The sequence below is a fragment of the Indicator indicator genome, chromosome 6 (genome assembly GCF_027791375.1).
Source record: "Indicator indicator isolate 239-I01 chromosome 6, UM_Iind_1.1, whole genome shotgun sequence".
Classification (NCBI taxonomy): Eukaryota; Metazoa; Chordata; class Aves; order Piciformes; family Indicatoridae; genus Indicator; species Indicator indicator.
In genome coordinates, this window is record NC_072015.1 from 38,451,685 (window position 1) to 38,467,644 (window position 15,960).

General features: G+C 38.8%; 1 protein-coding gene across 1 annotated transcript; it reads left to right on the forward strand.

Moving 5' to 3' along the window:
- Positions 1 to 1,898: 1,898 nt before the first annotated feature.
- ZNF830 (zinc finger protein 830) lies at positions 1,899 to 14,277 on the forward strand. The gene is made up of 10 exons (XM_054381667.1): positions 1,899 to 2,020; positions 2,167 to 2,266; positions 3,940 to 4,060; positions 4,598 to 4,631; positions 6,012 to 6,223; positions 6,553 to 6,643; positions 7,285 to 7,348; positions 10,289 to 10,369; positions 11,692 to 11,768; positions 13,680 to 14,277. Exons 1-10 carry the CDS (start codon positions 1,899 to 1,901, stop codon positions 13,861 to 13,863), a joined length of 1,086 nt encoding a protein of 361 aa, XP_054237642.1. The 3' UTR covers positions 13,864 to 14,277.
- Positions 14,278 to 15,960: the final 1,683 nt, after the last annotated feature.

A 15,960-nucleotide genomic window follows, 5' to 3' on the forward strand; every position in this document is an offset into this window, starting at 1 on the left:
TGGCTATGACTGCTGCTCCTTTATATTTTTCTCTCTTGGGTGAGAACACTACAGCTATAGGCAGACATCATCTTCCCAGTGCTCCTTTCCAGAAACTTGCTGCTTTTTGAGATGTGCTTGTGTGAGTACATCCTCTGCCTCTCTCAAAGCTAGGTGGATTAACTTTTAAGGTGATCCATAGCAGATTTTCTGATAATTTGGTGCTTGAAGCAAAGGGAATGATGATGAAGCTCTTCCACCAGGACATCTGGATTCAGCAAGGGGTGGGTGTTCTGAGTTGTAGTTACCCTACAGTGGTAATTCCTGGTATCAGAGTGTTTGGTTTCTAGGACAAATGTGTGCATAAAGACAAACTTACGCAGTATAAAATATTTTGTCTTCCAAATATAAAAATTAGTTGATCCATTTTGGAAAACAGATGGTTGTATTTAGAGTTACCTGAGACCTCCTAGAGTGGACTGACTTTTATACTTAGTTTTGAAAGACAAGTCATACACTTCATTTTTTTCATAGTAGCCTTGAATTTCAGCAAAAGCAAACTTCCATGCTTTTGAAAAGTACAGCAGCCTACAAGCATGGGAGGAAGGAAGAGGAGATTTTAAATATGCTTCAGAATTTGTAAAGGTAAACATAGACCTCAATCATGCTTAAGCTGTATTCTCACTGATTCTGTAGTCTAGGTGTTAGTGTGATACCTATTTTGGTACTGAATCATTTTCTCACCTCAACTGTCGTCCCTGATCATGTCAAAAGAGAAATTACTCTCATTTGCCTTAGTTGCACTTAGCCCATCATCGTCCTCCAGTTGCAATATTACTCTGGCTGTGTTTACACACTTCAGATGTACTTTCTGAGCAAAAGGTTTTACTCAAAATTTGTCATCTATGAAGATGGAAATCGAATTACACGCTTCCTCGCCCCATTTCCTCCTCCAGCTCCTGTAGGTTGGTGTGAGACAAACCAACCCCACGTTCAGGGATGCTGTTGAGCCTGAAGCCCTGGGATGGCTTGGTCTCTGGGAACAGTGAAATAACAATGGTTGTAGCAGTGTCCTCTGTGGCCAAGTCCTCCTGAAGGTAGTGTCGCTGTAAACCTGGAGTAATGCATCTATCACACGCTTTTTAAAAATGTTAATAGTCACTCGTGGTTTGTGGTGGAGTACTTAACACCATGGAAATTGAGGCTAGAATATTTTTTTTCAGTTATTTTATTGTGCTATCATAAATGGAAAGGTATAAATAAAACATGGAAAGTTCTCTGCTGTCCTTGGTCATGATGCAGTTCCTCAATGCTGTCAACGGGCTGTATTTTAGTGGGGAAGGTGCCTGCTGCTCCGTGGTATGGAGTTCACTGTGCAGGCAAGTAGGAAGTGTTTAGGAAGAGGTGGCTGTGCCAGGCCTCCCAAGGGCCTGGAATGTTACTGTGACTGGCAGTAATGCTGGGGCATAAAGAAAAGTTTGTTTCTATTTTTTTATTATTTTTTTAAATTATTTTAAGCACTGAGTTGTGCTGCATACTGAAGGGTTCTGTATATGGGTGTAGTGGGGTTTTCTTTGTTTTGGGTTTTTTTACTTGTTTTGAGGACACTTTTTAGGATATTTATGCAGAGGTGTGGCCGTTAGCTGGACAGCCGTGCTTCTCCGTTATAAAGGCTTAACTACTGAAAATCCTCATCAAGCCAGATGATTTAATGCTACACCTCTGACAAAGTTTATTTTACCTCTGCTCCGCTTCCTCTAACTCGGGGAGCCGAGGGCGGGCCCCGCCCCGTTGGCGCCGCCCCGCCGGAGGCTGGTCCCGCCCCACGGCGAGGGTAGGGCAGCTCCGAAGCGCCGCCGTCCCGACGTGCCTGGCGTAGCGAGGCGGAGCCAGGAGCTGCTCCTGCGCGTCGGTAAAAGATGGCGGCGACCGGGGTGGGCTCGGGCCGGAAGCAGGTGCGGCAGGAGGAGCTGCGTCGCCTCATGCGGGAGAAGCAGCGGCAGAACGCGGGGAAGAAGCGGATCGACTCGCCCTTTGCCAAATATCCTCGGCACTGAGCTCCTTAGCCCCCTCTTCGGGGGCTGGCGCGTCCCGTCCCGGTGCTGTGGGTGGGAGGTGGTGGCCGGTGAGGGGCGAGGGTCCGCGCCTCAGCGCGCTGCTTTCCTTAACGGCGGCCGCTGTCGTCACGTACAACAGCCTGGGGCACCTGAGCTGTACGCTGTGCAGCGTGCCCGTGAAGAGTGACCTGCTGTGGCAGACGCACGTCCTGGGCAAACAGCACCGTGAGGTGAGCGGCCGCTGGATTCCCGCCCTGGCTGGCGAGCGGGTGGTGCCGGTGTTCCGACGGGCCTGGCTGCCCGCTGGCATGGGGTGCGGGTTTCAGCTTGCACCGGCTGGGATTTTGTTGTTCAGAAGTTTTTCTGTGTTCAGAAGGGGGAGGTGATTCTCCCCCTCTATTCCGCTCTGGTGAGACCCCACCTGGAGTACTGTGTCCAGGTCTGGAGCCCCTATTACAAAAAGGATCTGGCTATGCTGGAAGGTGTCCAGAGAAGGGCCACGAGGATGATCAGAGGGCTGGAGCACCTCTCCTATGAGGACAGACTGAAAGAGTTGGGGCTGTTCAGTCTGGAGAAGAGAAGGCTCTGAGGAGACCTTCTTGTGGCCTTCCAGTATCTTGAGCAGGCCTACAAGAAACCTGGGGAGGGACTTTTTAGGGTGTCAGGTATGCACTAGGGGGAATGGAACAGAAATGGGTAGACTCAGATTGGATGTTAGGAAGAAATTCTTCCCCATGAGGGTTGTGAGACACGGGAAGAGGTTGCCCAGGGAGGTGGTGGAAGTCTCATCCCTGGAGGTTTTTGCAGCCAGGGAATGTGGCTGTGAGCAACCTGATGTAGTGTGAGGTGTCCCTGGCCATGGCAAGGGGTTTGGAACTAGATATGATCCTTGAGGTCCCATCCAACCCTAATAATGCTATGATTCCACAAAACTGGGGTCCACATGAGAGGGGTGGAGGATTGGGGAGGGTATATGGCGTTAAGTGAGCCTCGGGGTTTGCTGCTCTTTGAGGTGTGTGCTGATAGGTCACGGTGGTGCATCTACCGGGAGAGCGCAGTGTGAAATCAAGCCTGATCATTTTGTCTTGTTTGCTTAAAACGTGTGCAGCGACTGAGAGGCCAGCACCTGTGAGAATCGTCCTTTGTCTTTCAAGAGGTGTACTGTTTAACGTGAAGCTGTGCCCAAGTTAGTGACATGTTTTAAAAAACTGTCACTTGTCTTCAGCTCGGACTTGAAGACCACTCTTGGGATTGCTTTGTTACCTGTATGCTGTGAAGGGACAGCTACATGAGGTTAAGAAAATACGCTTTCTGTTTTGGTATAGTTTAGCAATAAAAAGAATTTGTAAATGGGTTTCAGGAAGCTTGTAAGTTGGATGCAGCCTTAAATCTAAATTTTGTTAACCTTTAAAATTCTGTAGCTGCTTCTTGGCAGAAACTGAGAGATTGCCTTTAATCTTGCAAGTACTGAGGAAAAGACCAGAAGAACTGAGGTGTTCCGTGTTCATTGCCACATTGAGTAGACAATCATGGCAAGGCACAATGGTGTGTTTTTAAACTACTGTTGTGTTTTAATGTTAAAAGCACTTACTATTCCAGGACCTTCAGCATGAGTCCAGCCTTCCTGCTCTTTCCTCCGGTGCCTTACTGCTGTAAACGTCAATGATCTTAGTCTTTCATTTCTTACTCATACTGAATCTCTTGTGCAAGTGTCAGTTCCTCTGCCCTCATTTCACATCATTCCACAGAAACATTGACCTTGGTTTTGGTATCTGTGATGTCTGTTTCAGCGATGTTGTTCTAGAAAGATATTAGCTCACTTTAATAAAAGTGTTCTGTATTGTAAACTGGAATCCAGAAGTTCCTGATAGGATAGGCTCCTGAATTTTGTATTTCTTCATAGAGAGTTGCAGAATTAAAAGGCACAAAGCAGACAGCAACTGGTTCATCTGCTGGAACATCATCTCATCCTGTCAAGAGAAAAACGGTTGACACAGAAAATACAGAGCTAAAGAGAGTCAAAGGTGAGGAGAGAAAAATACTTTTGTCAAGTATGTGCCAGAGTCTAGCCACTTCACATATTGAATGCTTTTGATTGTTTTGTTTTGTTTTCCTGTGGAACTGAGTGTGAATATACAAGAATGTTGAGCAAATGTCAGCCTGATGTTGCTGAAAAGGGAAAAAAAAAGTCTGTCTTGCTCTGTGAGTTCACTGAGTAGGAGAAAACCTTACTATGATAGTTTACCTAGTTTTCTTTTGGGTTATTTGGTTAAATTAGATTATGGAGACGTGGGCTTGGTCTAAACAGTACCACAAACAGTGTAAGTTGAACGGTAGAAGCACTTTCCCAGAAGTGGTGTTACTAATCTTCAAGCCTCTGGTGTACCTCAAATCACACATGAAAACTTATAGCAAAGGAAAGAGAAGTTTTGTTGGTTTTTTTTTTTTTCCCCTTGATACTATTAAATATGTAAATATGTGAAAGTGTGTCTTTATGAAGTTTGAGGGATATTTCTTTTAAAAGCATGGATGGTAAGAAGTGACTCTTGGCTGTTCTACAGGTACAGATGAAAAGCCACATACATCTACATCTGGGTAAGTACTACACATGAGATGTTTGTGACTAGCAGCTGCTGCATTCTCACCCGGTTCTGCCTCATCTCTTCTTTCTAGCCAAAGAGATTCAGCAGATCCCTGCTTCTGCTTATTTTTTAATGTGGGTGTATATTCCTGAATATGGCAGCAACTCCCTCAGTGCAGATGAGAAAATCATGGTGTTAACTCTGGAGTCCCTGACAAAACAGGAGTTCTTTACTGCTACTATCAGACTTACAAGAACACGTTGCCCAGGGAGGTGGTAGAAGTCCCATCCCTGGAGGTTTTTAAGGCCAGGCTGGATGTGGCTCTGAGCAACCTGATCTAGTGTGAGGTGTCCCTGCCCATGGCAGGGGGTTGGAACTAGATGATCCTTGAGGTCCCTTCCAACCCTAACAATTCTAACTATTACATAGTTAGAATTAAAATAACTAGGATGTGTCATGTATTCTAATCTTTAATGTTAGCATACTGCAGAAGAGATAGTAGTCTGAAATTGAGACAAATTTTGAGTGTATGTTTAAATATTTTAATGGCATTTATTCACAAAAACTACTAAAATGTCATGAACACATCTTTATTAAGATATTTTTGTCACTTAAATACATGTAAATGCACATCATGAAGTGGAACTCTCATAGGAGTGTATTTGACTTGAAGGGATTGGGTTAAGCATCTTAATACTACTCATGGTATTCAGACACCTTTTTGGGGTTGGTATGTGTCACATGAGGCCTCCTCTTCTTCACAGGAGAAATTATTACTATCTTTCATAGATACTATAATGCTGTTATCTTGACAGCACCTTTAGAAATGTTGCACATATGTGCAAAATGAAGAGTTGAGAGGTATGTTCATTATTAAATGGATCAGTATGATTATGTTAAAATATAACCTGGAAAACTGTTTGGCTTGGAGGCTTGCAGTGAATCTAGGCAATCTTTTTTCTTATTGCTGAGCCTGTGTGGCTTTTGTAACCTGCAGTAGGTACCCCAGGGTTATCAAGGTCTACATGATGCTAATACGAATGCTGAACTGTTCATTTTCTGTTTACTGTGTTCACAGCAGGTGTACTGATAGAAAGAAATTTGTCTGTGGAAACAGAATTACCTAAGCTGCCGTTCCTCTACATACATTTTGTTACAGTATTTTATTGATGTTTCTTATATTGACTATTAAAATACAGATGGTGTTTTCAGAATTAACCTGAGCATTTCTGGGGAGCTTTAGATGAAAGCAACAAGTATGTGCTGCCTTCAGCCAGTGGTGACCTGGGTAGCTGGGCACTATATCTAAACAGTTGTATTGCTCACAGATTGAATAGGTTATGGGTGCTAGACTGTAGCTGAGCTTGGTGAAATGTTTGGTGTTCCTTACTAGGCTACCTGCAGACTTTTTTGAAGAAATGGAGCAAGGTGGTTCAAATGAACAGGTTTCAAAGCATCCAGGTCCCAGTTTATTGTCAGGAAATTATGATGATGATGATGATGATGAAGAGGAGGAACAAGATCAATCAAACAAATCTTCTGTTACACATAAAACTGAACTGCCCTCTCCAACTCAAGAATCAATAACTAATTCTCTACCTGCAGGTAATACTGACTGAAATAGTAAGTAATTCAGTAAAGAGAAGCTGTGTATTAACTGATGATTGAAGGGTTTGAATTTATTTTTCTAATTATTCACTATTACCTGATTATTGTATGTAATGTTGGTAGAGAAAGGAGATTCTTTGCTAATTTGTTACTGAGCGGTGTTTTCTCAGCATGCTTATTGATGATAGATTCTAATTGAAATAATGTCTGGCTGTTCATCCCTTGATTCAGTAAGGAATTAATTGAAATGCCTGTCTAGTCAGAATTTTATACAGAAGCTTGAACTCTTGCTCCTTTTGCTCAGATGCTGTTGTCCTTTCTTGTAGACTTCTTTGACAGCAAAACTACAGCTGCTCCTATAGTTTCCCATTCAGGATCCATACAAAAAGCAGAGATACAAGAGAAGATAATAGAAAGGTAAGCAGTCAAATCAAATATTAATAGATTTGGGAACTGTAAATAATCATTCCTCAAGGCAATGCAGACTGCTATCACTTAGAAATCTGTCATTTTGTTAACTTGTATTCAGAATAGTTTGTATGTGTGTCAGCCTCCAACATGGTTTCAAACAGTTTGCACCCTAGGGGCAGGATAAGAAATGGAGCAATTCCACGTAGTGTCTATGAGACATCTCTGCTTGCTAATTGTAACCCAGGATACTTTAGAGGCTTAATGTCAGCCACTGCTTTTAACTGTTTAAAGAAAACCATTTGCTTGTTCTGTAGTAATGGCTCAGCTCACTTGGGCACTTTATTAGACTTTCTAAAGTAGAGACTGTGTTTTTAAAATGTGTGTTCAGCATGCTGGAAAAAAATAATTTAAGGAGAAGCCTAACCTATGGCTCTTGTTTAACAGTGAGATTTAAACCTGTCTATGCAGCTCCTTGTAAGTTAGGTAAGACCAAACTGAAGAACAAGGATTGTAGGCAAAACTTGGTGTGTTAGAATCTTGCTCCATTTCTAGGCTCTTTTATAAAAGATTATGGCTTTTATTCTTGACTATTTTTAACTTCATGATAAAGTAGACTGTAAAGTGTTAATAGTAATCAAAAATTTCAGGAAAGAAAACACTGCTGAAGCTTTGCCAGAAGGTTTCTTTGATGATCCTGAAGTGGATGCAAAAGTAAGTGATCTGCTCTTTTTATGTGCTGGATTTATTTTCCCAGTTGTTATGATTTTGTGAGTAGTAAGGACATTTTCCCAGGTAATTGGTTATACCAGAATATAAGAAAAGGACTGAACTACATAGAATAGAATATAGAATAGTACTATTGCAGTTGGAAGGCACATGCAATGATCATCTAGTCCAACTGCCTGACCACTTCAGGGCTGACCAAAAATTAAAGCATTAAGAGCATTGTCCACATGCCTTTTAAACACTTCACAGACTTGGGGGAACGACCACCTCTATAAGAAGCCTGTTGCAGCCTTTGACCAACCTCTTGGTAAAGAAATGTCTGATAATGTCCAGTCTAAGCCTCTCCTGGTGCAACTGAACCATTCATTCTGCATTAATTAGAAAATATGAAAAAGAAACAGAGGTGGACAGGAAGAACTTGTTAACTCATCTCTCTGAAGGTATTTTTAATTGTGTTTTCTTAGTGGCTTTTAAAGAAAACCAAAGAAATGTGATGTGTTGGTTAAAATGCTGTACTTGGATTTGGACAATCTACCTGTTACTTTATTCTTTGAGTCACCTCAGGAAAAGCATTCCACCTGATTTGTATAGCCAGTTCTACTTTGGAAATGAGGATATAAAATCAGTTCTCTAATGTTTGGGGAGATCTGCTCAAAAGTGCTAGGAGTTGCTGTGTGACTAATACTTACATCCTGTAGAATGAAAATAGACTATAGTACTGGTATACTGGTATACTGCAACAGTGAACTTGGTCTTCAGCTCTTTTGTCTTTTACAACTCAGGGGGTGGTTGGTTGGGGTTTTTTTATGCTTGGAAAAGAAAGGTGGACATTTAATGTGTTGCTCAAAAAAAATTGAAATTTTGATCAAAACCATTAATATTCCCTTCAACTTGCACAGTACCAAATGATGAGTACAATAAACAATGTTTGAAATACAAACCTTTTTTTGATTTGTTTTGTAAAATTGCCAGATATTTGACACTTTTCCTGCCTGCTTTATTGAAATTATAGTGTGTCAGGCTTAAAGTTTTTTTTTTTCTGTTTTCTCTAGTTCCCTATAGTTCACACTGTGGAAGGGTGTTGGTGTATTTAAATTGAGTTGTGAGATTGGGCTATGACTTCAGATTTGGAGACCTTGCAAATAATGTGGAGTTTTTGTGTTCAGTTAGTCCCACTGTACCAATTTTAAGCTGGGGTGTCTTTTATTTTCTCTGGCAAGATTCTGTAGGCACCACTCAGGTCCACAGGCTCATATGTGATTACTTTTCAATAATGACATGTTGAATATTGAAATACTTACCTGAAAAAGCCACACCCTTTTTTTGGTTGTTGTTTTTCGCATATCACTAGTTGGAGTGTTAGTTTTTCAAATGCTTATTTCACCATGGGTTGGGAAGCTTGTGCAAAGCAGGAAGGCCTAGCAAAGGAGAATCTGCTTGTATCTGTGAGGACACTGGTTTTGTTTTGGTTATTGTTTCAGCTGATAAAATTTACAAATGGATATATGTTTCCGTAAGATCTTCCTTCAATTGCTTGCAAGCATTTTTCTCTTTAATCAGCCCTTTCTAAATGTAGCTAATATACAGAGGAAGGAAAATGTTTGTGACATCTCTTATACTGAGATGGCTGCATTGATTCTGTGTTGGAATTACACACAAAATAATTATTTTCAGAATCATTAGTGAGCATGTGGAACGGAGATCGTGGACTTGAAAAAATGTGTATTCTTTACATCAGGAATTTATAAAGCCTATAAATTCTTGATTAGATAAATATTTCAAGGAAAAATAATATTTTTAGTGTTTAAATTTATTTTAAGAAATAGAAATAATTATGAATTACAAAAGACAACCACAATGTGTAATAACACAGTACATACACATATGATAGAAATAATCACAGAACAGAAGAATGAAATGACGGCTATTACTTCCCAGTATGTAGTTTGTTTGGAAGCTTCTAATTTATTCTGTAAACTTAATCCATACTAGATTTTTGTACAGTTCAGGAACAAAATGTACCAAAATGTTGCCTTTACCGTGATGATAACTGATAGGTTACCGAAAGAGAGGAATGAAGTCAAAATTAAACTAATGCAAAAAGTTGGTGTCATGTTCAAACTGCGTAGTTTCCTAGCTGCATAATTTCTACCTAGTCCAGAGTCAGGCATTACCTGCCATCTAACGCAGGTAATGTGTCACATTTTCCAGTCTTAAATTGTGGTTGCACAAGCAGATTATCTTGTTTGTTTGTATTAAAAACACAATCTGGTTTTCATTATCTTATATATCTTAAACATAGTCCTACTGCTACTGCTTTTCAGTCTTCTTCTCTCAGTAATTCATGCCACCTATGACAGAAGAAAAAGCTTTGCATGTTGGTAAAATTGGTATGGAGCTGTACTTTCTTCTGTTAGCCAACAAAATTAGACTAGGCTTGAAATACAGTCAGACTATCTAACACCAGTCAGACTACTGACTGAGCAGTTTGATGTTTTATATTCTGCCAAAGGCAAACAATTCACTGCTTTTTTGGCATGTGAGATAGCTAGTATATACAATTGAACAAGCAGCTTACAGAGGAATTTAAAAATTACCACCAGACATAGTGAAATTACAAACTATCAAATTAACAGACTTGGTCACTTCTGTTACTCCAAATGTTCTACACCATCCATGCTTAATCAGTTATTCTTAAATGCTACAGTCAAGGATGTTGTCTTAATCCAGGAGAAGAGTCAGATTTTTTTTCTTCAAAACCATCCTGCAGCTGCACTTCCTTACTCATATACATTATTTAGACTGAAGTATGTTAACAACACTGAGAACACAGCCTAATTTGCCCTATTTCTCCAGGTGTTTTACAGTGCCACAAAGAGTCACTAGATGTAAATTGTCAATAAGCTTGTTTGTCATGTTCCTTAGGTACGAAAAGTTGATGCTCCAAAGGATCAGATGGACAAAGAATGGGATGAATTTCAAAAGGCAATGCGACAGGTCAACACAGTAAGTAATGGAATCTATTTTTATCAATTCTAAATATTATACACCATAAGTAAAACAGCAGTTTCATGCAGCTCTGCAGAACGACTGACATCTGCATTTGTCAGCTGTTTGTTGCAATGCAGTGTGTGGTTAAATGCACTTTATAAATGAGCAAAGGGTTCCTTTTATTTTTCCACTTAAGGGAAATTAAGGTGCAAAAAACCCCTTCTGAACAGGATCTAGTCATCGATACATATCTAGTTACATTTGTTAAATTGTATTTAAACAAGATAGCATATACCTCAGATCAGCATCCTGTATGCAAGCAGGACATAACTGTGGGTTCTTCTTTAGATGAGATATATTCATATTTTAACCTTGAAAGACACAAAGCAAAATACCACCCATTTGTTTATCTTTTTCAAAAATTATCTATAAAAGTGTAGGTCACGTGGGGGTTATTTTGGTTAATTTAAATGTAATGAAAAGGAAGTCCCAGATATGGGAAACTGACAAAAGATTTTGTGTGAGACACATAAGTGGGCCGCAGTCTTTTTGTACTTTTTTACTTTTTAGAATTGCGTGGAAAGTCTTCCTGGAACAGGTTTTCATTTGCCCTTTCGTACAAAATTAAATGACTAAAGATACCTGATGTCCTCAGTCTTTTCCTAGAGTATTAGCTATTTTTAACATTTTAATTGTAAGTAATTTCTCATATGTCAACTGCTAAGAAAAGTGGTGCAAAAAAACTGATCATTGCTCATTTTAAAGCAGTCAGCACTATAAACAGAGCGAATGTTCATACAAAAGCAGTGGTGGATACATTTTGCTAGCATTTGCCATTCAGATAATTCTTCAGCTTAGAAGGAATCTTCTCAGTTATGCGTGGACCATTGATTGCATAGCATCTCCCAGACATTCAGATTTGAGAAAGTATATGCTGAAAAAAATAACAGGTTAGAAACACTTCGGGATCTAGTGGAATATTCAACACTTTCAATAACCTTGTGTGATATAAGTCCCAAGCATTGGTTTTCAACCTTAGACTTTGGATGCTCGAAGTTTATGCTCAAATAGTAAAAAAATTCAAAAGGTTAACCCTATAGCAGCCAAACTAGTTTTAGTTTTAAGAAGAAACATTTCCATTTCAAGAATTTCCATTAAATCAGATAATTTTTTTTCTGTATTTGCCTCCAGAGTCTTTTGTGAAGGTTGGGAGTATATGTATAGGACATTGACATTGACTTGAGGTAGAGGAGAGGAAGGGAAGACACAGACATCAAAAACTAACAGCAGTGGAATTTGGGATGAAGGTGAATTTTCTTAGCACTTTTCTGATTTAGATTTCAGAAGCAATAGTGGCAGAAGATGATGAGGAGGGACGACTAGATCGTCAGATTGAAGAAATTGATGAGCAGATGTAAGTAGATCAGTTTTTCCTAACTTTCTTTTCTCTAGCAGTAGTGGATCGTTATTTGTCTAGAGCACTAAGAACATTTTCAGTGTTAATCTTCTGTGATACTAACTTTAATTAATCATCTAAATATTGGAAGGACAAAAACAAGATTCCCATCAAGCTGGAAAATAATACCTAATAAAAACATGAATTTTGGTGCCAGGTTATCTATTTGCAAAGAGAATGCACTGAAATCACTGAAAGTACAGCAAGCAGGCATGGGCAAAATAAAGCAAGTAGAAAGCAAACTTTGAACAAACTCTCCCCCTTCCCCCTGTCGAATGCCTTAATTTGTTGCTGTCTGTGAATTCGGATTGATTTAGATTTTTATGTGGACATAAAAAAACCCCAAGGTCTGATCCTTTGCACTGCAATTAAAATGTCAGTAATGAGACTTGTATTGTTATTATCCAGATGCTGTACTGAAAACCTCCTGTTCTGTGACTAACTCTCCTCATTTCTAATGAAAGCTTACTTAAAGGCTTTGTGGAATGATGCATTTCATGTAATTGAAGTGGTTTGTTTTTTTGGTTTTTTTTGTTTTTTTGTTTTTTTTTGTTGAAATGGTAGGTGTTGCAGTTGGATGAGCATTAGTTTAAGCTCTTCAGTAACCTGAAATACAGCTTAGTGGAACACATTGTTATTATCCTGTGGCTTTACATGCTCATTAGCAGTGATTATGACAATGGTAGTGATTGAAAAGAAAAAGATTAATTCTGATTTTAATGAAATTCACAACAAAAAGACGACACTGAGAATTAAAGCAACACTTAAGCTACCTGGACAGATTTAAATGCTACAGATAATCAGCATATAATAACAATAGTTTGGGACTCAAATTGAGCTTTGGTAGTACAGAAATATCTTCTAACAGTGTTTGCATTATTTTGGAAAGGGCTCGAGCTAAACCTGTGTGGGTTGAGCGTTCAGTTTTCCCATTACCTTAGGATCCTATAGTATGTAGAACCAAATTCAGGAATTTGTAGAGAATTTCAAGTTTGTAGCCAAAATTATTTTTCCCCAAAATAAAAGTTTCAAATAGATTTTTTTTTTTTTTTAATACTTATTTTTTTAGCTTTGTATTCTGAGTGTATTTCAATGCAGGCTATTGTGAATTGAATTAAAAATCGTATTCATTCCAGTGACATTAATGTTTTCCTTAGCCTTCAAATCTTCACCTGTGACTGCCTGTAAGTAATTGTATTTCCAATACATAAAGGTTAGAGGATCCAGATAAAAATCTTTCCTTGTTGATTCTTCCTTGCAAATAAGAATGAAAGAAGCAAAGATGTACTTAAATCAGCCTGATACTATTTGGCATTTTCAACAAAATGCCCTGTTAAAATGGCTAGAATAATTGTTAGGAAATGTATTTCAAGGACGGAACGTTTGAAGTAAATGGAAAACTGAAACTTGTGAATTGTGTTTTCTTTATAAATGTTTGATTACAGCACACAGTAAGCAGATAAAGAACCCAAACACTTGTGCTGCTTTGTTTATTTTCAGAGATGCCATCACTAAGTTATCAAAATCAATGGCCAATTCTACCATCTATGAAAACCATAAGGGAATGGTGTCTGTTCTTGTGTGGGAAGTGGATATTGGATCTGTGCTTTTTAAAAAACGGTTTGTGATGGTACTGCAGCTGTTAAAGTGTTTGGATTAGATCTCATGGCTAGAGAGCTGACCACACCTCTCTCCTCTGGTCTATTTCCGCTCGATTAACACAGAGAAGGTGCAGTAGCATATTGAAATTTAGGTTTAAATTTACAAGAAGCTTTCATCCCAAGTTGGAGAAGTGAAGTCCAGCACTGGAGAAAATCCAGTTACTGTTGACGGGCCTGAAGTGTTAACAAGTGGTTTGCTTTTCAACAGTGAATGTTACCGCCGTGTTGAGCTTTTGCGTAACCGCCAGGATCTGATGAAGGAGAAGTTAAAGGAAGCCATGAGATTAAGAGCAACACAAGAGAAAGAGGATGAGGCTATTGGTAGCGAAGATGAAGAAGAACTGCAGGATTTGCTGTCTCAAGACTGGCGGGTGAAAGGGGCTTTGTTGTAGCATTTCTGCAACATGGTTGATAGTCTCTTTATCGCTGATGTTACTTCCACTGTTTGAAGTGAGGGGCTTTTGTTAAATATTTATTTAAAGCGGATCGTGAGACGGTAAAATCCAATTGGATCGAAAAGAATCATCTTTGTAGATCTGCAGTGGTCTATTACTTGCTGTAAAAACTGTATATTGCTAATGTTTTACCATATGGAATCCACATTTCCTATTAAAATTATTTGTTTCCTACCAGAGGTATTTTAATAGAATTAATAAGTAACTGAAGAATCTCTTAAGGTTTTGGAAGCATTCGACGTATCTGGTAATTTTGAGTCTCGGGACTCTTGTGTGTAGAAGTGAAGGACTTTGAAAAGTGATAGTCTGAGGGGTTTTCTCAGACTGGGGGAATAGGGAAAAGAAAATATTACATAGTTTATGTTATCTTAAAATTTGTAAATGCTCCTCTGTCTGTTGCCCCAGCTTCCAATAAAATATGTACATTTTTTTTCAGTATCTGTTACAGTTTCTTTGTGCATGGTAGGGACAGAAATGTTGAGCTACAGGTTCTCCACAGTGTATTCTCTGTGCTACGCTGTAGTCAGTGCTGAGTATTTTTCTTTATAGTATCTTGTTTTGCTTAGTGCAGCTGTAGTGTAGCATAGCTCACATTTCTTGAACAAGAGGAATATTTTTTTTTCCTGAAGGTTATCTTGCACATGGAGAGCATCTAAAATTGATTTCTGTTCTGATAAATACAGATGAAGTAAAATCAAGAACGAGCAAACTTGACAAGATTGAGGCACAAAGAACCAAAACTACCTTGAGCTTTGGTAAGCGAAATGAAACTTCTTTTGGTTGTTTTTTACATTTGAAAATCTTAAATTCAAATTTGCAGAGGACTTTAAAAAATTAGGAAAAAATACATGGTTTGGTTTTTATCAAAAGTAAAGGAAGAGCTTAACATTTTGCTCTTTTTTTTTTGTTTTTATTCTGGTTTGAAAACCAGTTAGTGAGGTTTTAAAGGGAAAAGACAAGATTTGTTCTTGTGGAAGCATTCTAGATACCTGCTACAAAGATGCTTATTAACCAAGCAACAACAAGAAAAACTAAAGCTAGGTGTGTGATTTGCATGTTTTACAAGAAAGACTTGATATGGTGGGAGCACTTTCCATATTGTGAGATGGTCTTTTACCACTCCTGGTTCCTGGGTTCAACTATTTATATTTAAAAAGCTGTCAAAATTCAGGCAATGGTCCTGAGCAGTTTTGTGCATCCATTTATTCCTGCTCACTTGTGCTGGCTTACAGCCATTTTGTTGGTTTAATAACTTTAAGTGTGAGTAGCTGTTGCTGCTAAAATGTTTGACACAACACTCCAGTCTTCCATGAATTGTTGCTGTTGTACAGGTAGCAACATTCAGAGAGTATTGAAATATAGAAACATTCAGAGAGCATTGGAAAAAAAAATCTTTTGGCAAGTTGGAGAAAATGTAGTTGGGCCAAATATGAAATAAAATTCCGTTCTATAGCATGAAACATTTGAATATCAATGCAGAAAGTACTTATGCTGTAATGAAAGATCCATTTATTACTATACAAAGAACCTCCAGCTGAGAGGGTGAACAAATTTCTTCAAAAGAAAACTTAAGACACTCCCCAATTTCATTCTGAGGAGAGCTAAGTTTCTCATTGCTCTATTTTGCTTTTCTCCAACCTCACTCACCAAAGCACACTGGCTTGTTAAGGCTGAACTTTAGAACCATTCTCTGCACTTGGCTTTACTTCTTAAACAGATGTGCTTGAAGTCAGGTTACACTGAGTTTTTACAGTGCAAAAACGTTAATCTCTGAGTTTATAACTTGTACTTGCATTTTGTACCTATATTTGAAACTTTAATTTTGTACATGAATCTGCAAATCACAGTTTCCTGCAGATAAATAGGAAAATAACTGAGCACTAATACAGTTCAGGGGGTTTAGTTCAATTGCCCTCTTATTTAGAGATATCTAAAGTAAGAAGCTAAAGGCAGAGAGTTTAGTTACAGTGCAGGGAGCTTGTACATTCAAATCCAAACCAGTGCAGCCTGTTATAGTTAGCAAAAATAGATGGC